This window comes from Macaca fascicularis, chromosome 11 (genome assembly GCF_037993035.2).
Source record: "Macaca fascicularis isolate 582-1 chromosome 11, T2T-MFA8v1.1".
NCBI classification, from domain to species: Eukaryota; Metazoa; Chordata; class Mammalia; order Primates; family Cercopithecidae; genus Macaca; species Macaca fascicularis.
The window spans coordinates 54,451,091-54,477,912 of NC_088385.1; the positions used below are offsets into that span (position 1 = coordinate 54,451,091).

General features: G+C 49.8%; 1 protein-coding gene across 5 annotated transcripts; it reads right to left on the reverse strand.

Annotated features, from left to right (window-relative positions):
* Positions 1–207: 207 nt before the first annotated feature.
* Positions 208–26,451, reverse strand: ENDOU (endonuclease, poly(U) specific). Of its 5 annotated transcripts, none has more exons than XR_012420177.1 (11): positions 25,723–26,451; positions 10,228–10,350; positions 8,606–8,671; positions 7,994–8,131; positions 7,365–7,536; positions 6,779–6,978; positions 3,742–3,855; positions 3,259–3,430; positions 2,985–3,091; positions 2,108–2,250; positions 208–1,393 (listed from the first exon to the last, which is right to left on the reverse strand). XR_012420177.1 is itself a non-coding variant. In XM_065524104.2 (10 exons), exons 2-10 carry the CDS (start codon positions 10,343–10,345, stop codon positions 1,276–1,278), a joined length of 1,176 nt encoding a protein of 391 aa, XP_065380176.1. In that variant the 5' UTR covers positions 10,346–10,350; positions 25,723–26,325; the 3' UTR covers positions 208–1,275. The 5 variants fall into 5 exon arrangements, 3 of the variants coding, with proteins under 3 accessions (XP_065380176.1, XP_005570715.1, XP_065380177.1); XR_012420176.1 differs by lacking the exon at positions 25,723–26,451 and adding an exon at positions 14,844–14,975; XM_065524104.2 differs by lacking the exon at positions 3,259–3,430 and having other exon boundaries at positions 25,723–26,325.
* Between the last annotated feature and the right edge of the window lie 371 nt (positions 26,452–26,822).

Genomic DNA, 26,822 nt, shown 5'->3' on the forward strand with positions numbered 1-26,822 from the left:
ATGCTCCTTCCACTCTTCATATTACAGAATTCTCTTCCCCTCTTGGCTAGAGAGACTTAGTGAGTCAACAGGGACTTCACCCAGATACCGCATTCTTCAAGCCATTCTGAAAAAACGCTAGAGTAAAAGTATCATTCGCAGCCCTGCTCCAGGGAAAAGGCAGGGAGACAGACAGTGGAGGGAGACCATATACAAAGAAGACACTCATTTCAAGTTTTCTTCCATGACTTTGATTGGAAACTTGAACCTTCTAAACTGTAGTTCACACCCGGCTCTGTGGTACAGCATTTAGTTCTCAGTGGGGTTGGGGGACAAATGCATAATTGAGGTTAAAATAGGGAACCACAGTCTCTCTGGTCTCCTAGAGTTACTCAAATTATGCCTGCTGGATAAGCCTTAAAATAATTATGTTAATGACACCAAGCTGTGGGTTCCTTCTTTTTCTGATGCTGAATCTTCCTCCTATGAGGAGAACTCTTTCAAAAAAAACATTGGGGATCAAAATACAAGTCTGTGGCTGCACTAAATATCCACAAGTGGGAAACATCTTGATGCAGATACTGAGCTGGACACAAAAACACTCAGGCCTGGAGAAGGCCACCCCACCCTCAGCCCATTCACTGCACCAACCTATTACCCTTCTCCATTCAGCATTGGAGTTCTCCCGGACTCTGTTCTGAGAGGATCTAACGCTGGAAAAAACCAAAGGCCCTTGCTTGATTACTGTGGACTTACTTCTTTGAGGATTGCAACACAGGGCTGAGTTGTAGTTTACAGAGCTGTGTATAATAACAGCCATTATAGTAATCTTGAATTTCTATCAGCTGTTCTTCCTAAGAACAATTGAAAACACTATCACAGTAAAAATATCAGAGTTTGCCGTTTCACCAACCCCGAAAAGAGGAAAGTGGGGAAACCCCTTCCCTTTACATTAAAGGGAAGCATGAGGCCTGGGGAGGTCAAAGGACTTCTTCCTAGTTCCCCCACACATGAGGGCAGAGAGCTATGGAGGGCTCCTACCTTCTCTGCCTGGACTCTGTTTCTTAGTCTACATTGCCAAAATTCTAGAGGATAAAGGTTTGACTGTTTATCCAATTTTTCTAATTTGTACATTTTATCTCTTTCCCATGTGGGCACTTTGGGATTTAGGAATGCTTCTCATTGCTTTGAGATTTGGTGATCCCTCCCAGTCGTCTCCCTCTTCTCTCTAGTCCGGAGAAGATAGCACTTCAGTCTTGCAAGAGCCCTCATACCCCTTTCTGGCTCAAAGTTCTATTAGGCAGAAGACACTATGTAGGCTGTGGCGATGTGCTTCTTGCCATTCCCGTAGGTGGACTTGTCCCAGGTATATGTCCGGACGGCTAAGGGATATCCTCCCAGGCTTAACTGGCACCTGTGGGGAAAGATCCTGAAATCAGAGGGGCTCCCCACTTCACCCTGCCTCTCCCTGGACTGGAAGGATCAAGCCCAACCTAAGCAGAAGGGCTCCGTTCTGCTTAAACAGCCTGAAAGACAGAGCTGGCACTGCTTTCTTCAGCAGCTGCCTCCAGCTCCCCATGTGCAAGGAGCCATTTCAAAATCTTTGCCTTATTTCTTGTCTTCTTAAAGAATGCTGTTCCTCATCTTTCCCAGAGCAGTATTCCAAAATCCCAGATTCTAGAGGTGAAATCCTCAGAAATTAAATGTTTGCTTAGGGTTTCAGAAGTGGGAAAACTTAATGTGTCCGAATGTTAGAGAACATGAGGCCCCGTGGTTCCTAGTGGTACTTTCTGGGGCTCTAGGTTCCCCTAAGTAGCCTCAGGGCACAAATAAAGAGGCTGAGAGCCCCAGGACAACTCCATTTCTATTTCATATATTAAGGTCCTATGTAAGATTTCACTTTGAGGGGATGAGGGGAGATAGTTTTGCTGCTAAGATGAAGTTTGGCAGCCACCAAACCAATCCAGAAACTTAATTTTTCAAGCAAGAGAACTGTGGCCCAAAGCACAGATTTGGCCAAACCCTCTCAGCCTCTTTGTGGCAGAGTCCAAGTCTCTTGACTCTGTGCTGGCTGAGGACAGCCTGCAGCCCCAGCCTGCTCCCCAGGCCTGGCTGGCCCCGTCCTTACACTTTGCCTGGCCTGGCGATGAAGCACAGGGAGTAGAGTGCAAACTCAAACTCAGGGCTGCTGCCGATGAAAGCGGAGCCCACTTCCTTATAGTAGCCGTCCCAGTTGAACTGCATTGCCAGTACGTCGGGGTAAGAATCCCACTGTGGAGGGAAGGGCAGAAAAGGGGGTCTGGTGAGTGCCACAGAGTGGAGTAGAACAGATGCCCAATGGCAACAGTCAGACAGTATTTGTTGAGGGTCCATTAGGGGCCTGTGTGAACCTTCCAGGGAGACTGGATTCTTTAAATAGAGGAGCCAGTCTGCCTTGCTAAGGTGTCTGAGCCCACCCAGACCCTCTGCCTGGAGCTGCTAGTGCACATCTACCAGGAAGGCCAAAATCACTATCCATAGGATCCATCTCTGGGTATCAAGGACATCACTATTCCCAATGGCCCTCACACATGGAAGAGAAGGATAGTTTACTACCCCCAAATTATTTCCTGGTACCGGGCAGCAAAGGTTTCTGTCTTACAAAGTGTATGAAGTTTAGCTCAGACTAGCCAGGCTGAAATTTTCAGCCACATTCTAAGGAAGCTGAGGCAGGGAGTAATTGCATATCTTTGTTCTTCCCTCTGAGAATCCTCCCCAGGCTCCAGGCTCCCACCCAAATATTGTGCCTCCTGCCTCCTGTCCCTTGCAGTTAAGCCTTCACTGTTTGGAAGGGAATTCCAGTGTCCTGGCTGGCTAAACTGGCTGTCCAGCAGGTGAGGACATCATAGTCACAATTGCCTGGGGTTGCCCCATGAGAGTCAGGCTGAGAGACTAGTCTGACTGGAATGCAGAGTGAGAGCAGGACATCTGGGCGCTGACAAGGCTTTTCCAGGTCGTGTACTCACAGGCCCATCGTAGATGTGACTGTAATAGTCAACCAGACCCTCCTTCTCCTCCAGGTAGAAGCGGATCCAGTTATGGAAGCCAGTGACCTTGCCTTTTTTGACCTCACCTATAATAAAGAGTCCAAGATGGATAATCTGGGCTCCTTCCCCACCCTCTCCTCCAATTCCCTTTCTCCACCCCATGCCAAGGCTTCCCCCTTCTCCAGTCTCTGACTTCTAGCTGCTTGGCCCCTTGCTCTGAGCCCCCAGAGTCTCTCACAGTCCTATCTCTCACCTCAGGAAGGCACCCCTTCTGGCTCAAGCCCTTGGGAGAATCCTTCCTTCTGGCGATCCTGATGACCTCTCTCAGCCATTACTCCAGCAGCAAGCCAGGCTTGGTGGGAGTTTTATGGGGTAGAACAGGGGGGAACAGACCATGGCCCTCTTGGAAAGCAGCTGGCCAGGCTCTGGAAGCAAAGGACTGTTCAGAGGTAGGCAAACTTGCTCCCAGACACGTGTCTTGTCCTAGATGTGCCCCCTGGGGAGCCCCAGCATCTGGTCTTCTTTCCCCCTTAGGTACTCCAGAAAAGACTGTTTCTCAGAATGGCTCCTCAGACACCCCCCTCCCCCAGCCATCTGGGTGGGGGAGAATGCATGGGTCCCTCCATGCTAGCTGGCCGGACTGCTGATTAATCCATACCCAGGGCTGCCCTGCTCCTGAGCAAAACCATTCCTCTTCATCCCTCCAACTCTTTCTTTCCAAGAAAAGTGCTCCCACCTGAGAAGACATGTTCAAAGCCACTCGAGTCCCCCTCTTCATTGCCTCTTGAATAAAGCCCAAACCACATGTTCTTCAAGTCATTGATGAACTCTTGTTCTGAGCCATAGCGATCTACAGAGAGGAACACAGAGGGTTTTGGAGAGGGGAGGCAGGGCCAGGTCCTGGGAGCGCTAAACAGAGACCTAAAGAGCTACTTGTTCCACACGTCAAGAAACATGGGGGTTCAATCAACAAATGTGTTCAGCTGTTTATTCAATGATTATCTATGGGATGCCTATTTTGTGCCAGGTCCAGATCTAAAGGCTGAGGATTCAGCTGGGAATAGCGAGGACATAGTCTCTATCTATATTACATTCCAGTGGAGGAGTCAAATAATAAACAAGTAAACAATAAGAAATATGATTTCAAATCGGTGCTGTGAAGCAGAGTAGCCCGTAATGATGGGAAAGGGCTGGCACATTGGGGACAGGAGGCAGGGGGGAGTCTTCTAGAAGGGAAGAACAGAAAGGCCTCTGTGAGAAGGTAGTACTTATCAGAGAGCTGAAGGATAAGGAACTGGCTACACAAAGAAGAAGAACGGGGGGGAAGATTATTCTGTGTAGAGGGAACTGCAAGAGCAAAGGCTCTAGACAGACTTGAGTTTGCTGTTCAAAGGACCAAAAGAAGTCAGTGAGGCTGGAGCAGGAGAGGAGAGTGGTAGGGGAGGAGGTTTGAGAAGCAGCCAGGAGTCAGATCCTTCAAGCCATGGCAAGAAGGTCAGATCTCAGGCAAATAGAAATAAAACAAAAAATATTTTAGATTTACTAATTGTTTTCTGTCCATTTAGTGCCATTTTAAGTGCTTTCAATGTAACACTGAATCCTCACATTGAATCTTCACATAAGGTTGATACTAATTATCCCCAACTTAGAAATGAAGAAACTGAGATAGACAAAGTATGAAACTCATGCAAGATCACAGTTAATGAAAGGTGGAGACAGTGCTTGAGTCCACTCAGTCTAGCTCCAGAGACCAATCTCTTTAACAACTCTATAACTTCTTGGTAGTGCAGAGCCACTGAAGGATTTTAAGCAGGGGAATTGTATGATAGGAGCATTTCAAAGATCACCCTGGCTGTGTATGTTAAAAAGGCAATGGGGTGGTATGAGTGGAAGCAGAGAGAGATTAGTTTTGAGGCTCATGCTTTGTCCATGTAAGAAGTTGATGGGGCTTAGATAGTGGTATTAACTCCGGAGGAGGAGAGAGAAGCAGTAGGCCCAGGACATATTTTGAAGTGGGAGTGATGGACATTACTGATGGAGGAGATGGGAGTAGGGAACTTTGAGGTAAAGAGAACAATTAAATCTAACTACTAGGCTTTTGGCCTGAGCAACCGGATGGGTTATGTTGCCATTTATGAAATGGGGAAGACCCAGAGAGGAGCAGGTAAGGAGGAATAGAGGGGAACCAAAAATTCTTTCTACACTAAGTTCTGTGTGAATATCAGTTAGATAGCTAAGTGGAGTTGTTGAAAAGGCCCTTGGGAAAGTTCAGGGCTGGAGATTTCAATGAGGGAACCATCAAAGATTGTTCACTGCCCACAATTTTGTACGGTGAATACAAAAGAAATACCAGACATATTCCTTCCTTTCAAGGACTTGAAACACATTTGGAAAACAAGACTAAATATACAAAAAATAACAGAGAATGGCTTCACACACTGAATAGCTACCCTTACTGAGCGCGGACTGAGTGCCAGGCTTTCTACTGGGTGCTTTATAAGCAGTCATCCTCAAAAACCCCATTTCAAAGGGAAGCCCCAGAGAGATCAAATAAATTGCCCAGGGTCAAGTCACTAGCAAGTGGCAGAGCCAAGATTTAAACCAAATCTCTCTGACCCAAGGCTATTGTGGACCACACTCCAAACTCTGCAGAGGTGCCGAAAGCCAGAGTGAGCTGGGGCAGGTGCAGCCTTCACAAATGTGGTGGGATATGAACTATTATAGAACTTTAAGGATAAGCGGGATTTGGACAAGGAGAGAGGCGAGGAGAGAGTGAGTAACGGGACAGCCTGGCCTTGGCGTCGGAACCCTGAGTTCCAGCCCCAGCTCTGCTTCCAACTCATTTGTGGCCTCAGATAAGTCTAGCCTGTCTGGCCTCCATTTCTCTCATTTGAAAAGCCCTTGCTCAGTCTAGACCTCCAAGATTCTCTTGTGTATTTACTACAAAGAGAACGCCAGGGGGCAGCACAGGATTGCAACTTCTTCATAGAGTCACTCTGTGTCACTGCCACTTTACCTAAAAACAGTGTCACCAACTCTTAAGGGAGGCAGCAGCTCTGAGCCAAGGCACTCTCAGGGACAACGAGGGAAGACCCAGACAGAGCCACCCCTCAGACAAAGCCCAGCTGCCTGGAGTTTGGGAAAGGAATCTGCAGAACACTAACAAACGCAACCCCATGCCAAGAAGTCCTGCGGCCAAAATCTTTTTTGGTCTGACTCTAATGTATCTCTATCTGGAGGCTTTCCAACCACAACTCTTCCCGATAGGACTTCCCTCTCTGAACCTTTGTTGATTTTCTGATGCTGTTTCCCCAGCCAAAAGGTGGACTCAGCCAACCCGATTCCTGGACTTTAGTGCAGGAGGAGGGAGTAGAGTCAGTGACTCTACCTGTCTGAAACATGGCGCTAACTCCTGGATCGCAGAGGTGACTGAGACGTGCCCTGGGTGGGGTTGGGATGTGACGGGAGGCTCATGCCCAGCAGAGAACCCTGAGACTGTAGCAAAGGGTGGGCATGCATAAGGCAGTTAACATGAAGTCAAAGGTGGGGTGATTTCCAAGCCAGCCAGCCAGAGGATGTGTCAGCTCCTGGTTGGGTTCCTAACCTCTCCTTGGCTTCCCCCTGGCCTCATCCCTCATCCCTCCCAGATATACACTGACCTCCACAGAGTCCCCACCGCCTCCTCACCTGCCCTCCTAACCTTCCCCTCCCCCACCCGCCTGGCTCCCTTCAGACAGACTCGTGCACCCTGGGGCCTGGGGGTGCTCACTCACTCTGGTGATGGAGGAAGCTGTAGAGCTCCTTCATGACTGCCGTCTTCATGATCTCTCTGAGGAAGGCGTCCTGTTCGGCCAGCTCCTGGGCACTGAAGTGCTCCCCATGACCTGTCGCCCGCTGGTAGTTGTTGAGGAGGTTGATGAAGGCTGCATAGGTGGGCTTGGAGAACAGCTTCTCATTGACATAAGTGAAGAGTCTGGGGGAGGCAGTGGGAAACCCACTGAGAGCCCCAAACACGGGGCAGCAGCCCCTCCAGAGACTTCTAGACAGGCCAGGGGCAGGCAGGCGAGGGCTGGCTTCAGGAGCCGAGGGGGCACTTTGGGTACTCTTGAAAGCCACAGGTCACTTTTCTTCTACCTCATGTTTTGGAAGAGCTGTTCTATCCTCAACCTGGCTAATCACAGAAACCCTCCCAACTGGATATCCACAGTCACTCAAGATGGCTTTGTCTCTAGAGACCTATTTTTTTTTCTGCTCTCCCTTTGATCCTGCCTGACTTGAGGATAAAAGACCTAAGGCATCAAAAGAAGCAAGGATGGGGGCGAGATTTGGGGGGTAGGAAGAGGAACTGCGGGAACTCACGGCTTTGGGCAGCGATCCCTTTGGTCTCTGGTCTCTGACGGGGAGATGCAGTTTTGGCTATTGAGAATGATATCTTCCTTCTGGGCTTTGTTGGTGTCTGCCCTGTAGATCTTCTCAGAGATGCTCTGAATCTCCTCTTTGGTTATGGCATCACTGCTGTGGGAGAAGCCCTCTGGGAGGAATTAGGAGAGGGGTGGCCTCAGAGCCAGAGGGAAGGGGGGCGGGCAGGAAATTGTCTGTGTGCATCCCCTCCTGGGCACCTTCAAGAAGCCAGCATGGACAGAGGGGAGCCACAGTTGGACACCCTAGTGGTAGACAGGGGCCCAGAGCCTAAAGGACCTGTAAAATCAGCACAGGCATTGCCCACAGAATGTCCCCGGCCCCTTCCCCCTAGGAGGAGTCTCACATTTGGGCATGCATCAGAATCACCTGGAGGCCCTGGTAGACCAGGAAAGTGAGTCCCACCTCCAGAGTTTCTGATTAAGTAGGCCCAGAGTGAAGCCCCAGAGTCTGCATTTCTAACAAGTTCTCAGACATTGCTGTTGCTGCTGGTCCAGGGACCACACATTGAGAACCTGCTCTAGAGTCCTTCTGTCTCTGCAGCTTAGCTAAGGGAGCAGAAGACTAACCGTGGTCACTACACAGGCTCTCAAAATCCTTGCAGCAGTTCCCAAACTCTTGGCAGCGGGCATTGCAGTGACATTGGTGGTGCTTGTCGAAGGCTTCGTAGCAGCGGCCCTGGCAGGAGGTGGGTGCCGAGTACAAGTCTGAGAAGACAGGGGAGGTGTGTCCCGGGCTGACCTCTAGAGGTCGCTCTGAACACCCCGCAGGCCGTCCCTCCCTAGCCTGGCTCTCTTGACTCTGCCCAGCAAAGATCTCCAGGGAAGGAAAACAAACAAGCCTAATTCGTGCACACCCTTCACAGTCAGGAAGTCCTTTCTGATGCCGATCTTTACTTTCTGGCATGCTGTTTTTCTAATCTTCCCATTCTAAAAATAAAATCTCTTCCACTTCCCTCTCCAGGCCTCAGGCTTTCTTTCCTAGCTACCCTGCCCCCATAGCCCCCCCAGGCTGGCTGAGCCCCACCAGGCTTCTTCCTGCCCAGGTTCCCAGAGTCCAGCAAGCCTCTCTCATCTGGCTGAGGCCTGTGCCTGGTGCCACTGCCATGGCCGCCCCTCCTTGTCACCCTCATGTCCCTCCTGCTTTATCTTGAGGGCCCCCCTTTGGGGAGGTAGGCTCACTGCTGGCAAGGGCCTCTTCTGTCTCTTCCTCCGGCTGTGGCAATGGCTCTGACTCTTTGTGGTCCTCTGCAGGTAAATAGAAAATAAAGTCACCAATAACCTGAGAATTCCCCTGCTGCTTGGTTTCTAGTTCTCTGCTCCCCCAGCCTCAGGGGACAAGCAAGGGCACTGGGTGCAAATCCCAACCAGGGGCTGGGGTCCAAAGGACGGGCACCAAATAATGAGGATGAAAACAGAAAATGGAAGATGTTTCCAATGGAAGACACATTATAGAAAACTTATAAAAAAGGAAAATAATTTCCCCAGGTGACACATCTGGATTGAAAACTCTGATTTTGGTGATGAAAACTCTGATTTAACAAAAGTTGACAGATGGATAGAGCCTTGATGCTGTCCTAATGACAAGGCCCTCACTTAGGAACATCCTGTACCTAGAAAAACTTCTCATCAGAGTTCAGGGTAAATTCTCAGGGCCTCAAGGAATAAGAGCTGTTTCCTGAGATTCCAACTTCCCTTCTTTCTTCGCCCCACTTGGAAATGGCCCCAAAGACTGTGTCTAGGGAAAGGGCATGTTCGGAAAAGCACATTCCTATTGCTGCCCCACTCCCTTCACCTGCAAGCTGAGTGATTGTAGCTCAGCTCTGGGCAGAGAAGGGTGGATTTGAGGTTGGTGGTGGTGTGGCAGGGAGAAATGTTCCTGGGGACTCTGAGTTCCTCTCTCATCACACAGTGGAATAATACCCCCCCAATCCCCTCCATACACCCAACAAACAATACTGTGACAAAGTGATTCGGAATCTACTAGTGAGTTTACTGAAAAGTTATTACCATCAGAACTACCAGTCAAGTTGTTATTCAGTCAGCAAACATCTTCTGATCACTTACTATGTGTCAGGCTGTGTTCTAAGTGCTGGCAATCCATGCACTCTGACTCCCAGTTGTGAAAACATGCTCACTGGAGCCACGTTAGGTAATGATGTCACAAAGCAGAAGATCATTAATCTGGGAGTTGACAACATTGGAAGCACCTAAACAATTTGATTATTCATACATTATTTTTTTCAAGTATTCATTTAAAACTATGCAGTTAAAGGTGGCGCATGTCCTGTTCTAATTGGTGGGCTGGAAATGACGGTATGGAGATGTTGTGCCATGTGGTCCCTTCACTAGAGGAAGAGTGGTATGAATCGTGTCCGTCACTGTGATGATACCATGCAGTCTTCCTGGCGGTACACGAGTTGTGAGAGTTTGCTACCATTTTTACATTTTTGTGATTTAAAGTGTTGAATGACAATTAGTAATGTCATACATACTAAAATATTATTTTTATCATTTTACCCTTTTTTAGAATTTGGTACTTAAACTTTCAAGATATTGTTGATACTGGTAGTTCAGACAGAATTCTAGGTAAATGACATCTACTGTATTTTAAGTTGGGGGCATCCTAGAAAACCTGAGAAAAGTGGTGGCCAAAGTCCTGACCCTGCCTCTGTCTCTCGGTGCTTTCTGTCCAGATCCTTAGAGCCCCTGTCAGCTCTGAACGCTGCTCTGGCCTGCTGGACACCCAGGCCAATGGCCCCTTAGACAGGCTGGACGTGCCTTCGTCTCACAAGGAGGCTCACCAGTACACAGATGTTCGTAGTCTTCGCAGCAGTTCCCATGCCGGAGACACCGGCGGTCACACTGGCAGGCAGCGTCCCGGTTAAATTTCTCATTACATCGAGATGCACAGGATTCCATTTTTCCTATAGTCAGTAAAGGTCACAAACTCAGCTCTATGGAGACCCTGTTCTCCTCCCCAAGGTGCCTCCTACAGGAGGGTTCACAGATCAGGACAGGAGTGTACCTGGCAGGGAAGGGCATTACTCTCTGCAAGGGAGAAGTACATCCACAGCCTCCCGTGCACAACATAAGCCTCCTCCCCACCGCCCAACACCCACCAAATATTTCAAGGCTCATCAAAGAGACCAGGATTATAAACCCAAATAGGCATTTGGGTTAGGCCCAGAACATAAACAAGTAAAGAAGCAGGGTCTGAGGCAGTAGGAAGAAATGGAGACCGTGACAAGCTTGAGAGCAATGCTCCATCTGAAATTCGCAGCTGATGCTCAGCTCCAGCTGATTGTTGCCATGTTGGGATGTGGGCTCAGTGTTGCCAGAGCTCCCATTTTTTTTTTCAAGATAAATCTTCATTTTGATGTGAAATTTTCCAACCATGTAAAACTTTAAGCACACCAAAGAAATAGGTCTGTGAACTGGGTGTGGCCCACAGGCCCCCTTCACCTATCATGTAGATGCTGTCCCAGGGATGTCCCCTGCCCTCTGACCTTCCCCGGGCTCTTATCCCATCCCTGTTATGTTCTTTGCTTCTTTGCTCTTCTCTCCCCTTCATCTGTCTTCTCTGTACCCTCTTTCCCCCTGTGTCACATCTTTCTGTTCTTTCCCATCTTTGGAGTACATTCAGATTAATTTATGCTCAGGGTGGGGAATGAGGTGGGTACGGGTGAGAATTGGGCTCTGGCCTAGCATTCTATTGTGTAACCACAGACCACATCCCCCACTGCAGCCAAATGGTTTGCAGAAGCAAGGTTTTGGTCACAAGGGACGTAAGACAAGACATTTTGAAGGAACAGTGGAAACCCACTATCCACTCTGGGCTTTAAGGGTGATAAGAGTCTTTGTTCGATTTGAGGTTCCTGAGGTTTGGATTTCACGAACGCTGGCTTCAGAGGTCATACTGTGGGTTACCGAGAATGTCAAGATCAGAGTCAGAGTTACCATCGGCATCAGAATTTGTATCAGTGAGGAAACTGAAACCTAATTTGGACGAGTGTTGGGGTTAGTTAGGTTAAGAACTACAGTTAGGATTTGGGCTTGAGTTAAATTAGTTGATAAATTAACAATTTTGTATTGATATTTGGGTAAGGAACAGGAATAGACTTAAGATGACATTCGGGGTTGAGGAATGTGTCAGGATGAGAAAAGATGAATAATCCCTGTTTTGTTTGGGGGCTTGGTTCTGGTTATGATTCAACACAGGTATAGTATTTTAATTTAAGCCTGGAGTGGTTAGAGCTCAAATATTAGAGGTTGGGTTTAGTTACCAGTCCCTAGTATTGGATTCTGGGATTAGGGTTGATACTGTGTCTAATGAGGGACGGCATAGCAGAGAGGTTAAGAACCTAGACTCTGGCGCCAAACTGCTTGAGGCTGGAATTCTGGTTCCACTGCTTTCTAGCTATGTGATCTTGGGCAAGTTATTTAAACTTCTGTGCCTTGGTTTTCTTATCTGTAAGAGTGGGATGATAATGGAGCCTATCTCATAGAATATTTATAAGAATTAAATGAGTTAATATGTGTAAAGCACTTAGGACAGCAAGTGACACATAGTAGTACTATAGAAGTATTTGTCAGGTGAATAAATGGTGGCAATATTTCATGCCCATCTTCCAAGTGACAAGTGTTCAGACTGGGTGGAGAAGTCTTCCCTGTGTGGTGGCCCTATTGACACACTTAATCTAGCTGACACTCTCCCAGGGTTTCAACAGGGCCATCCCTTGGGCTGGGTTGTCAGCACATCTGTGTTGCTGGTTTCCTGGCTGACTTCATCACTACAGGTCTGTATTCTTTATATCAGAGAGGCATCGGGTCAAGGTTAACCCAGGTCTTCAGACAACTTCGCATTGTCAGGCCTCCAAGGTGGCCAGGAAGGCAGGTTTCCAGTTCCTAAAAGAGACCAGGCCCAAGGCCACTTGTTCCTTCAGGCCCACAGGAACTCCTCTTGAATGTTAAATGATGCTCCCTTGGAGCCTGAATGCAAAGATCTTAAGGAGAAATTTTCAGCCCATCAGCTCCCTACTCAGTCAGCCTGGCAGTACACCCAGAATCCAAAGGGAGAGAATTCAGGCAAATCAGGGCAATGTTTTTAATGGGCCAAATCAGCAGAGTCCAGGGAAAGAATTCACTTCATTCCAGCAGCTGGCACCAGTTGAGAAGGGTTGCAAGCGAGCAGTCAGCTGGACGTGCAGGAGAGCACCCCCGCCGGCCCAAGCTGAGTGGGCTTTTTCATCTCTGCTCAAAAACTTTGTCTCCAGCAAGAGCCCCATGCCAGCACTTTCTCACATTTCTCTGTGCACTTGGTCTGCTCCAAGGTGACCTTGGGATTTGACAGTGGAGGGCAGGGGTGGGAGGAACTTTTCCTCACAGGCACTTTGCTGTGACGTTCTGGGGACACTCTGATGAGTAACTAGTCACCCTAACTCACTCCAGCACCCCCACACTGTGCCATTGACACCAATACTCTTGAGTAAGCCTTGCTCCCCAAGCCAGGTGCCTGAATCACTGCTCTAGTAACCTGTGCCTCTTGTTCCTCTGCCTCACCTCTCTGACTCTCTGCCTTTCTTCATTTGAGTCTTTCCTCTCTTGGGTTCAGATTCTTCCTCCATTCCCTATGAAATGGTCAATTTCTCTGTACTTTCTAAGACTTCAATATGCCAAAACAGCCACTCCCTATCCATAGGCCATCAAGAAAGCTTGGTCCCAAGCCTGGGTGGACACAGTGTCCCTGTACACTGGCGCTCAGCCCCTCTGATGACTGGGACATTCTACATGTCTGTACCTCTCAGAAGGCCCCAGATGCTGTTTCCATGGAGACCTAGTCAACCAAGAAGCCTCACCCCTTGGACTAGCTTCCTGCCTCCATTCACAACCAAAAACATCAACCAAGGTTCTCCACAGACATCCAGCTCATAAAGGAGGACCTGAGGCTGTCAATGATTCCCTGTGTGATTCATATTCTTGCCTCTCAGTTCTGAGATGTTGGGATAGTATCAACAAGTGCAGAGCCTCTTCTCTGCCACCATAGGAGGCCTCACACACTTGACCTCACTTCCCATCCATCCCACAGACGAAGCAGATACTGCCCTCTGACCCAGCAGCAAGAGCTCCACCTGCACTTCTAAAGCTACTGCTACCTCTGCCCTCAGGGATGTCCTCCCAGGGACCAAATGTCCAGAGTTGCTCTCCTTTCCTAAGGCTGGGATATGCCAAGACTGCTGGCCACCCCTCCACATTAAGCACCCCCAGGTTCCACCTTCCTTCCCACCAACAGGGCTGAGGCCGGTGGCTCCCAGGCCCACCCTCATGCTCTCCCACTCCCTCTCCACCAGTAGGGCCCAGGCAGAGCTGGTTCCTGGTAAGGCACACTATCTCATCCACAGTTGAGAGGCACAACTTCTTCTTCCAAGGGTTTTCCATTTAAAAATCCCATTAGGGGTCTCCTTTCCACAACCCCATTGGAAATGACCCCAAGTGGAATTTGTCCCAAGAATATTTATAGTCATAATCATAGCGAATTTCCAATTCACTGAGATCTCACTTTGCACCAGGTGCTTCTCATACATTATCTCATTTAATCCTTTCCACAGTCCCATACAGGAGTAACCCAGTGGAAAGATTCTTTCTCCTGTGGGCAGAGGAGGATTCTCCCTACACTCTTCAGCTCAGCCCCTCCCTTGGCAGTCCTTCCCACCCACCCACTAGCTACCAATTAACACATCAGCACCAGCATTTTGCACAGTTACTAAACAAGAACATGGTCCTGTTCCTCTGCCAGTCCCATCCCCTGAACCTCTTATAACTGTGGGCCAGGTCCCTTCTCTATTCTTTAATTCCCCTAACACTGCAACAGAGATCCATTCCTCTGACCCCTGTACAGCCCCAGATAGGACGTGGCCCACCTCCTGGTTAAGGATCCTTCCAGTTTCCTCCTAAGCCTGCCCACCTCCTAAGGCACTACACAAAGTAAGATCACACCCTAGACAACCTCACCTGCCACCGGGCAGTGGAAGGAGTGACCAAGGGCAGCCAGGCCACTAGACCCCATGGAACCCATCCCTAGCTTTATACCATACAGTGGCCCCAGACAACAAAATCTTGGGGAGATCAAAAGTCAGGCTGGACTAAGGGATGTTTGGGGCTGATCCTCCAAGGTGTCAAGAAGGGAATTCCATGAAATCAGACCATCAGCCCTACAACTCTCTCCACATAGTCCAATCCATTCCAGGAACAACACCTGCACCCTCAGACAAGGACAACCCAAAAGAGTTCTGTGGGTTTAGAACAGAGCTTACCCTCCCTTGTCCCATAGCCCTGCCCTCTACCAGTTCCCCAATTCTCTGCTTCTTTAGGCAAGATCCCGCCCTGCCAGCAATCCCATGCCCGCCAGATAGTGACTTACCAGCCCAGGCCAGGCTGCACAGCACGGCCAATACCAGGGGGATGCAGGCCCTCATGGTGCCCAGCTGGAGGCCAAAAAGGGAGTGGCTGTTGTACTTTCACTAGAGTCAGATGAATGTCACAGCTCTCAAATGAGCCTTATTCCTCAAGCTGATCCTTTTAAAGACACCAGGACTTGTAGAGCTGGTGTCTCCAGATCCTTTCAGGAAGAAAAATGGAAGGGAGGGACCCTAGATGGATAGGAGGTGGGGCCCTACAGCTGTTTGAAGCCTGAGGGAAGGTGACTAAGCAGGTAGGTAATGCCAGATGTTGAGAACAGGTAATGCTAGCTGTTTGCAGCTTTAAAAATAGGTCATGCAGGCAGGCACACCAAAATGGCTCCAGTTGGGGGGGTTCTTTGTCCAAATTAGGGACACCCATGGGCTGATCTCTGGGTGATCCCCACCAAACAGACACCTACTTCCAAGTCTCAGACCTGACTTTTCAAGGGGCCACAGGTTGGATTCATCTTCAAATTCCTGATGCTTAGCATGACACTGGCACACAGTAAGGTGATTGGTCCAAGTTTGACAAGCAGTTTAAGTGCCCAAGCAAGGGTTGGGGTCATTGGACAGAGACATATAGGATGTGTCTGTCAGAACCAGGGCTATTCTTATTACCACCAAGCCCAGCATAGCTAAATCAGCCACATGTAGCTGCGCATGGCTAAATCACCCTAAAATATTATGCAAATGACTCTTACTGAGTCAGCCTCTGGGGTTTAAATGTTTCAGAGTCCTTATGAGGCAGGGGAGGGGCAAGAGGCCTCTTAAAGGCAACTGAAGGCCCACTCTTCTTCCTCTGGGAGCCCAGGGTTTCGCTCCCTTCACCCCCACTTACACTCCTCTCCTCTAGAACTCCTCCCCAGTGAGGTTCTTTTGTTTCCAAGTCCAAAAGAAGAGGAACAGCTCCCCGTGACTGTCAAGTTTTCCACGATAATAAAGGTAAAATCTGCAAAGTATGATGCCCTTGCCAGAAAGAGCACTGCATGGGGATTCTCAACCCTCTCAGAAAAGAAAATATCATATACAAAGGCAAAACTGGTGAACAGTGGAGGCCACTCTATCAGTGACTTTTTTCTGGAGGTTGGGAGTGGAGCACGTCTTCATCCAGTGTGCTTTAACAGGAGAATTTTCTTCCTCTCGCTGGTCTTCAGCTTTCTCATCTGAAATGATGGGGTTGGATCTGACAATCCCTTCCAGGTTATCAGATTTTAATCTCGAGGTTTCCTGCCCACGCGCCAGGTTGAACAGTTGCTGGTGGGTTTAAGAGAATCCCCCAACCTGTTGCTGTGTAGAGAGGAGTCCAAACATAGGGACTCAGGGGTAGAGAGAAGGACAAGCCTAGGGCAAGCAACCTTTGCAAGGGCTCACACCGTAAGTGCTATATATATATATATATATATATATTTTTTTTTTTTTTTTTTTTTTTTTTGAGATGGAATCTGTCGCCCAGGCTGGAGTGCAGCAGTGTGATCTCGGCTCACTGCAACCTCCATCTCCTGGGCTCAAGCAATTCTCATGCCTCAGCCTCCCAAGTAGCTGGGATTATAGGCATGCACCACCACACCTGGCTAACTTTTGTATTTTTAGTAGAGACTGTGTTGGCCAGCCTGATCTCGAACTCTTGACCTCAGGTGATCCACCCACCTTGGCCTCCCAAAGTGCTGGGATTACAGGTGTGAGCCACTGCATCCGGCCCGGAAGCACAACTAAAGAGTGAGCCTGGCCCTTCTCTCCCAGAAGGAAGCTGGTTATAGGGAGTAAGAGCAGAAATGGCTGCTTCATTTGCATAAGTTTCATTTACACAACCTAAAAGCAGGCTGCAGAGTCACTGCCCATCAGAATCCTCATCCTCCCTGGATAGGCACCACATAAACATATCTCTGACTCCTGTTGTTTAGGGGACAAAGGAGTGTGTCACTGGCTGGTCTGGGAAGGGATGATGCCTCAGAATTTGGGATTGAATGGTCTGTCCCTTCCAAGTGTCCAGCTGGGTGGACCCTAACTGAAGCCAAAGCTGTCAGAGTGGAGTGCAGCCTGGCTAGGTTCTCCTGGTGTCCAGCTGAACTGGCTATGGGATGGTGTTTTGAGGGCAGGAGCTCTTTCCCCCATTAGTGGAATTTTAGGTCAGGAGCAAGGATGGGAGCTGGGAAGACAGTTAAGGCTGACTCCATAGAGCCAGATGGTTCATCTGAGGACCGAAGTGTTTAAAACTGCATCCTTCAACAAGAATAACAGCCTTAACAACCACCAGCAACATTCACTGAGCACTTACCACGTGTGTTATCATATGTGTTATCTCATTGATTCTCACTACAACCTTAATAGGTATTATTGCTGTCCTCATTTTACAGATGAAGAAACTGAGGCACAGAAAGGCTAGGAGACGTGCCCAGAAGCATACAATCATTAAGTTATGCAGCTGTGCCTCAACCCAGATCCATCTGACCAGGGGCCATTCTCATAAGCACTGTTGCTCCATTGCCCCACAACATCACACTTTCAACCACCACTTAATCATGTGTGGTTACTGTACAAAGCAGTCTAGATTTAAATTCACTGGAATTAAAGGGACCTCAATTGTCATCTAGTTCCACTTCTCATAGGATGTTGCAACTCCCTAAACAACCCTAAGTGCTTGTCTTGCCTCTCCTTCAATGCCTCTGGTGCTGAGGGTTGAGGGGTGGGGAATTGGGATATGCCTTCTCACGGCTGCTCATGCTCCCTCTTCGCAGATCAGATTCCCAAACCCCAGATTTTATAACCAAAGACATGCTGACGAAGGCAGAAAAAATCCATTAAGTCAATAAATGAAAATATATCCATACATATTCATGCAAAGATGCCTCATAAACTTAGATGTCCATATATGTGTATATACACACACACAGAGAGATACATTAAGATAGATTTCAGACAGCTTTCTCTTCCCTGCTAGCCTGTTCTGGACCAAGAACTCTGCTGTTCCTCTTTCTTAGTACCCCATGCCATTAGGTACTCACATGGGCTTTCCATCCTTGCAGACTTCCCAAGAAGCCACAGTGGGACCAGCCAGCAAGTTGGGAATCGCAGTAGGCTGGGTCCTGGAGAGCTGGGGTAGGGACAGAGTGGAGGGAGAAGCATGGTAGATGGTGTCTCGATGATGAGAATAGCAACAGAGATGGTGCAGTTGTGGCCTCTGTGAAGGCTTGGAGAGTGAGGAAGAGGGTGAGGCTGCTTGGGCAAGGATTTGGGAGGCACTCAGCTGTCAGAGATGTAGAGAGTGGGAATTCCATCAGCTAAATATTTATCGAGTGCTCACCACATGTCAGGGGCTATGCTGTTATTGGACTGGCAGGGTTCAGGCCAGGCTGAAAAACTCTTCCTGGAACTGATTGGTTTCTGGTGGGACAAAGGCCAGATAAGCCCCAGCATTAGGCCATTGTTTGAAGTAGGCCTCATTCATCTCTGGGCTACCACAGGTATTCTGGGGTCTATCAGGATCAACAGGCCATGAGAGAGACTACCCAGAGGACAACTAAAAGGGACACCTGCCCAGGCCAGCCTATTCTACCATCCTCGCCCTTCTGCAAAACCAAGGACACATCATTTCAGCAGAGGACCTGAGTGCAGAAGGACCCTGCAGCTGGCCCATCACAGGCGAGGCCCAGACTCACCTCCCAAAGGGACCCTGGCACCTGAAGATGCCGGTTCTCCCTGGGAGTGCTGCCCTGGCCCACAGGATAGAAGCGCAGGATGGTCACCCATGTCTGATCTTACTGAATGTGTCTTAGAAGCAGCTCCGTGTGTGATTTCTTTCCCACATTGGTTAGCATGGTGCATACCATGTTTGTGTTCCCAGGCTTTTGTTTAAGTTTGTGGGCAGCCCTGACATCAGCATCACACTCGCTGCCTGGGCCGGGCATATCCGTCAGACCTCCCAGCTAGGCCCACTCATCACATAGTCCCATGCTGCGCTTCTAGTTCTGCCAGCCACACCCCATGCTGGTCCTTAGCCTGGAACACCCTCCTCCACCCTCCCTGCTCAGCTTCCAGCTCCTACTCATCCTCCAGCCCCAGGGCAAATTCACTCTTCCACAAAGCCTGACCTCCTCTCTCCAGCCCACAGGATCTCTCCTGCCTATGAACTCGGTTGTGCATATTTGTTCTGTGTGCCTTTGACACAGCACAGTCATCTCTGACCATCAGTTGCTGCCAATGGTGTCAGTTAACCCCTGCACTGCCATTTAACTTTTCCTCTGAAGTTCTTTGAGAAGGGGACCCTGCCTCATGGATCCTTTATATTGCCATCCAATGTGTGTTAGAATCTAACAGTTAGATAATTATCAACCTGTGCCTGGGACCTGCAATGACTCAATATGAAAATGAATCAGGGCACTGGTCAGCCTTCCAGCCCCACTTGTTATTAAAGACTCAGTGAAGATGGTTAGCAAAGCAGAGGACAGCAAATGGATCTCTGGCAGCTGTAAAGCTCCAGAGTTTATCCAAAGGGGGACTGTGGGGTCTAGAGACTCATCTCGAAGTTGCGTTTTCGTAACAAATACACTGGGGGTTTTTTTTGTTTTTTGTTTTTTGTTTTTTAGCTATATTGTATATTTGTTGGGGCCTAATGGAAATTTAGGAGGCCCTAAACCCCCAAGCCACCCTTGGCACCACCCCTACAAGGGGCAGCCACCACAGGGATTGGATAGTTCCAGCAGTTTCTGAATCCACGATGTCACAGAGTTCTCAGCTGTATCCTGCTTTTTTAGGATCCCAAAGGAACCACCTGCCTACACTCTTTGCCAGCTGTGCTAATGTTTGTTTTACACTGCCCAGTAACAATTAGAAAATTACTATTGCATGTCCTCAAACTCCAGTGGCTTTAAAGAGCGTGTAGAGGCACAATGAGAACAAAGAGAGGTGGACAAGACAGGCAGACAGCGATAAGGAGGCTCAGAGAGACAGCGAGGGAGTGAGTAAGGGCAAGATCAAAGGAGACACAGGCCCAAGGCCAACCCACAGCTGGCCGCTGGCATGAGGAACATGGGCTGCCTCTCGCCCCAGGTATGTTGGCGCAGCTGGGCTGTTCTGGCCTGAAAGACGATGACGGGACAACAGGACTGGCAGGAGCAGTTCCTGACCCATGATTTGAAATCTACAATCTATCAAAATTACCATAATTATTGTGCTAAGGTAGTTGGGTTATGGGAAATTCCCCCTTTCTCATCATTCCTTCATTCACCTGACAAATAGCACTTGAGTGCGACTCTGTGCCAGACACTGTGATAAGCAAAGTGGATAAAGAGTGAGCAGCTCAGCAGCTGGAGGGAAAGAAAGACATAAAGAGCATCTACAGCCAGATCTGGGCAGCAGGACACGAAGCTCAGACTGTTGATTCTAAAGCCAAGCTGCCTGGGTTTGAATCCCAATTCTGACACTCACCAGCTGTACAACCCTGGGCAAGTTCCCTCACCCCTCTGTGCCTCAATTTCCCCGGTAGATCTAAAATAGAACAAGTAAGAGTACCTTAGAGGGCAATGGTGAGGATAGAATAAGTTAATACTTGCAAAGGTTTTAGAACAGTGCCTAATACATAAGACCAGATGTTTGTTAAAAAAAAAAAAAAGGGGGGCCACAAAGGGTGTAATTTAGATAGGATGGTTAGGAAAGGCCTGAAAAATGAATATTAACAATGTTTTGTGCCTGGGCACAGTGGCTCACACCTGTAATCCCAGCACTTTGGGAGGCTGAGGCAGGCAGATCACCTGAGGTCAGGACTTCGAGACCTACCAGGCCAACATGGTAAAAACCCGTCTCTACTAAAAATACAAAAGTAGCCGGGCGTGATGATGCACATCTGTAATCCCAGCTACTCAGGAGGCTGAGACAGGAGAATTGCTGGAACCTCGGAGGTAGAGGCTGCAGTCAGCCAAGATCTCACCACTGCACTCCAGCCTGGGCAACAGAACAGGACTCTGTCTCAAAGAAATAAAAATTAAAAATACAAATAAAAATGTTCTGGGCCAGGGGCGGTGGCTCACACCCATAATCCTAGCACTTTGGGAGGCCAAGGCAGGCAGATCACAAGGTCAGGAGGTTGAGACCATCCTGGCTAACATGGTGAAACCCCATCTACTAAAAATACAAAAAACTAGCCGGGCGTGGTGGCAGGTACCTGTAGTCCCAGCTACTCGGGAGGCTGAGGCAGGAGAATGGCGTGAACCCAGGAGGTGGAGCTTGCAGTGAGCCGAGATTGTACCACTGCACTCCAGCCTGGGCTACAGAGCGAGACTCCATCTCAAAAAAAAAAAAAAAGTTCTGAAAATGACAATAGTGAGAAGGTGGCAGTTTCTCTAATCTACAGTCTCTATGATGTAATATTTATTTTATAATTCCAAAGATATATTTTCATTTAAAACATGTGCACCCTCAGTATTTTCAAGTCTTGGGGATGGCCCTTTGATGAGTCGCACCGTCTAACTCACCTGGTTTGGTGCCAAAAGGAACCACCCGTTTTCTGGGGCTGTGTCCTGCAGCCTGAGGAAGAGTGCTTTACTCTGGGAGAAGCTAAAAGCTTCAATGGGGCTAAGCTAAGAGCAGCAACTCCATGGCTCAGCCTCCTGAGCCTTGTGCTCTATTTGATGAGATTATCCACAGCTGCCTGGCATGGAGTCAAGAACCAGAGAAGAGAAACAAAGATTGCTGACCTTCTCCCTGGGCCATCAGAGTCCAGCCTGCATGTGCAGGCTCTCCCTCCAGGACACAGGTTGCTCCTGCAGGACTCAGCCCCAGCAAGGCTGAGAGGGTGAAACTGGCCACCTACCTCTCCCTCTGATTCCCACCCTGGATGCCCTGTTTCCCAGGACCCCTGTAACACTCTCCCACCCAAGTAATCATCTCTGGACCTTGCCACTGATCATGCCATTAAAATTCCCCTAATGCCATTGCCTTGAGGCTCTTCTTTTTCCATTCTTTTAAGAGTGACCATTAGAAATATTAATTAGAATCTACAATTGGGCCATTAGAATCTTCCCAACTTATGTATCTACATAACAGGGGCTTTCTACTGACAACTAGAACTCAAAGAGTAAAAGGCAAGCAGTCATGCACTCAGGCAGGTAGCAGGGAGCAACACTCAGGGGTAGGGAGCTCTGAGAACCCTTCCAATGAAACAGTGCTTGCAGCTCACTATCCCTCCCATGAGCAGTCATGGCTGGAAGCCACCACTGGGAAGATGCTTAAAGGGGCCCTTTTGACACCCTGAGTTGCCAAATTCATAGATCCTCAAACATTTCTCATCCAAATTCCTGTTTCTAAATGGGGAAAGTGAGGCCCAGGGAGAGGAAGGCACTTGCCTTGCCCAGGGCTACTGAGAGACAGAGGCCCCCCTGCCCCAGCATACTGCCCACCTATGGGATCCCCTATGCTGCCTTATACTCTGGTGGACAGGACACTTTTCTGGGTGGTCAAGTAAGTTTAAAATATCCTGTTGTCCTGGCCCCCGAAAAAGGCACCCTGTCTCTACCTCTCTGCTGGCTAGGATCACCTAAGTGCCAGGAAAGCCAGTACAGCCCTCCATTCAGCAGTCCAAAACAGCTCTAGCTGCCTACAACTCACTCCAGTGAGAAAACCAAGACCCGAGTGCTCTCCAAGGGCCAAGAGCAAGGCAGGCAGAGTCAGGGTGAAGCCTGAAGCATCCAGCTCGCTGGTCCAGGGTGCACACTGGTCAGAGTCTACATACACACGCACAACCAGAATCCCACACCTCCTAGCACAAAAAGTGGGTCCAAGCTGTGAGCTTAACCTTCTGTCTTCTGGGAGTCACCAGGCTCCTCTGTGTTCTACCAACTACCACCAGCAGCATCCTCCCCTGACCCCATCGAGGCACCTGCTCTAGGAAGGCCCCCAGGCATGGGAGAGAAGACTCTAAGTGCAGCTGAGTCAGACTCGGCTTCTCAGGATGATCCAGTTTTATCATCACTGGGAGGGACGGCAGTCACCTGTGTCCTGGCCTGCAAGCCCCTTCACCCTCAGATGCCAGCAGACTGTGCTGCAAGAAGGCTACGGCTCAGGTCTTGAAGAGTCCAGAATCTGAGAGGAGGGTGCCTAAATTGGCTGCAGCAACTGGACAGGCCTGGGTGGACACTTACTTAGTATAGATCCATGGCCTGGCCGATGTAGGAGGAGCTCAATACTGAGTGTGGGTTGGGGTACTAGGACACATTTTGGAAAGACATGTACTTTCTGGCCTATAGGTCTGTGGAAGGGAGAAAGGGGCTGAGGACAACTGCCAGGTCGGAATTTGCTGCAGCCACCAGCCACCATACCTGCCTGCTACTCAGGTGGCTTGTGCCAGTGGTAAGGGGAGAGCACCCCCATCTCAGGGGACAGAGCTATGCAGGGCTCAGAGGAGCTGGGGCTATGAATCTATGCTCCGACGGGAGCAGCTCTGGGCCTCAATGCTTAGGGTAAGCACTGAGATGCCGCGGCCCTGGGATTCTGCTGCTCTGGACTTCATCCCTCAGCATCTTCTGTTACTGATGGACTTGGCTGCCTAGCTGGATGATTGACCCCATGAGGGCCAGAACTACCAGTCTTAGTTTTTTCTTTCCTAGAGACAGAGTCTTTCTCTGTCAACCAAAGAAAGGACGAGTGCAGTTACAGTTCACTGTAACCTCGAACTCCTGGGCTCAAGTGATTCCCCCTACTTCAACCTCCCAAGTAGCTAGGACTACAGGTGCACACCAGCATACCCGGGTCATTTTTATTTTTTATAGAGACCGGGTCTTGCTTTGTTGCCCAGGTTGGTCTCAAAACGCCTAGCCTCCCAAAGCATTGGGATTACAGGCATGAGCCACTGTACCTGGCCTTTGTCTGGTTCACAGAGTCCCTACAAGGCCTATAGTAAGTATGTGAAAATAAAAGGATGTGGGAATGGAGAGAGGGAAAAAGGAATTTATATGCTTGGGTCTAATCCTACAAAAGAATAAAATGCTGGGATTCAGGGAGCTGTCATGGGGAGTGCCGGGGGCATGGGGAAAGGGCATGGCTGATACACATCCAGTTACTTCACCTGTCTACCCTATTAAGCAGTTATGTGACCTTGGGCAAACCTGCCTGTGCCTCAGTTTCTTTGACTGTAAAACCAGGGTAAAAATACCTGTAGTACCTCTTCTGTAATCAGGATAAAAATAAGATAACGTGAGACAGAGTGAAGATGAAAGAGGATGAAAACACTATTCAAGTCTTAACCTATTATTATCATGGTAAATCTTGTGACTATTGGGAAGGAGAGCAGCCAGAGGCTGAGGGCTGTTGGGGACACAAAAGCCATAAGGCAGCGTGTGAAGGCAGGCATGCCCCCACCCAGCTCTAACTGAGTGCTGAATGGAGGGGTATGGGGAGCCGGATCTCAGGCTGTGCCTTCCTTTTGTTCGGATGGAGCCTGGGAGAGAGGGGACAGCTGGCTCCAGGCGGAGATGTTGAAGCAGCAGAGAGTGCTGGCTCCACTGACCACTCCACCCCTTCTGTGGGGAGGTGTGGCCCTCCCTGGTGTGTACCCCACAGTCGGGGCCTGAGCCTGGCCACAGCCTGCCCCAGGCCTTCACAGGGAAGTGGAGGGGAAGGAGGAAAGGAAGGGGAGATGTGTGTGTAACAATGACCTCCCTCTGTCCTGTCCTGCCTGGTAGGACACATACACAACCATTCCTCTCTGCTTGATCTCCTTTCAGGTAACAGAGGCTTTTTAAAGGACTGATGTAGGGCCACACTCTCTTTCTTCACACCTTCCTCTCAGCAGTCCCATGAGCCCCTCCTCCTTTCATGGCCTTCCTGCAACTGAGACACAAAATGGGAGCCCCTGCACACAGCCTGGGCTACTAGGGAACACCAGAGGATGCCTCCTGCTCCACGCCACCCCATACCTGGGCAGTCAGGGAGAGAGAAGGCAGCACAGCCTCCGAGCATGGGGCCACCGTAACACGGAGCCTTTCCCTGCTCTTCTGGCTCCCAAAGACTGTGTCCTCTTGCCTGCCCCGGGCACTGTTCTCTTGGCAAGGCCTCTCCCAACAGGCTCAAAAGGCATCCTGCCCAAGAGACTGGGGCAGCTAGGAGGCCACAGGGTGGCTGCAGGGTGGTCTGGACTGTAAAGCTGATGGTCCAAAGTGGAGGGAGAAGTCCCATCAGGACACAGATGTGACCAGAGGAGAAATGCTGGTGGAGGACACCAGCCCCCATGGCGCTTGGTTTCTGTTGTGTCGCTGGGCTGGGCTCACCCTGGAGTCTGAAGGATGGCGCAGGGCCGTGGCTGGCTTTTGCCGAGACACCAGCAGACAGTGGGTTGGAAGAGAAGAAAGCCCCTGGACTCCTGACTCACCCAGGCTTGAGCCTCCTGTCCTGATTGCTTAGTTCCGGATGCTTCCGTGCTTCTCCTCTGTCCCCACCCAAGGCAAGGGAACTGGTTTGGTTACCACTGCCATCTGCTCCACCTCAGTCTCTCCCTCAGCCCTCACCTGAGGCAAGGCTGCCCCGCTACCAGACCTGGATAGCACAGGACTGCCCTTGGCTGTCACCTCTGCTACAGAGGCAGGAGCTACTGTTTCATGTGTTTGTCACTAAGTGCGGGATGGCGTTTATCATATCTGGCTTACAGGTGGAGAAGGCAGAAAACTGTTCAATGACTTGCTCAGATTCACTTAGTGACCTGAGGTCTAAGCCCAGCTGTGCTGCCTCCCTGCTAAAGGCTCTGACCCTTTCTGGAAGCAGGGGGCCTGTCTATCCACAGCCATGGAGCTGAAGTGCAGAGGGGCCAAACCAGCTGCCTCCAGACGCCCAAGACCCTGCGGCCTCAATACCTACTCAGGGGTCATGCCAGGGGTCATGCCAGGGGCCATGAGGTCTCTCTCTGGCCAGACAAGTGCCTCCTGCTGCCAGGACTCAGGGCAATAGTGAGGCAAAAGGGTGGAGTCCCTGGAGCTTCCTGGGTGAGCTCTGTCTTGCAGGAGGGGTCCCACAGTAGCTGGTTCCTAGGGGAAGTGCTGAAGGGGAAGGGAAGAGAGGAATTCATGTGACCAGAGCTTGCTGGGACCATTCTCAACACTGATGATAAACCCTGATTTCCTGGAAGTCTGTCAGGCCTCAACAAGCAATGGGCTCTCCATGGAAGCTTCAGCATTGTTTCTATCACAAGCCACCCCCAGAAGACCCCAGAAGCCTGAACACCACCCAACAGGCCAGGATGAGCTCAAGTGTGGAGCAGCAGGGATTGTAGTAGGGAGGAAGCTGCCAGTTACATCTGGACTGTAAAGTCATATTGGATCACCATGGGGAGCTTATGGTCACCCTGGCTGGCTGCTGACAGGGGCTCCAGGCTCCAGCCCGCCCTGTGGCCAGAGCCCCGGAGGCCCATCTGGGTGGCATCAGGATCTTGGACCCGGCCTGGCCCGTGCCCAGCATGGGGCCGCTTCTCCTCCATAGCTCCTTCCCAGAGGGCGGGGCCTCAGCCTCCCTGCCACGCCCCCTCCAGGCTGGCCTGGAGCACACTACTATGTTGATAGTAACAATAAAGCTTCTCGGCCGGGCGCGGTGGCTCAAGCCTGTAATCCCAGCACTTTGGGAGGCCGAGGCGGGTGGATCACGAGGTCAGGAGATCGAGACCATCCTGGCTAATATGGTGAAACCCCGTCTCTACTAAAAATACAAAAAATTAGCCGGACGTGGTGGCGGGCGCCTGTAGTCCCAGCTACTCGGAGGCTGAGGCGGGAGAATGGCGTAAACCCGGGAGGCGGAGCTTGCAGTGAGCCGAGATCGCGCCACTGCACTCCAGCCTGGGTGACACAGCGAGACTCCGTCTCAAAAAAAAAAAAAAAAAAACAAAAACAATAAAGCTTCTCAGGGACCACTGCACAGGCTCGCAGCCCCAAGCCCCACCGCCCGATGTTTATCTCAGATGCTGTAGA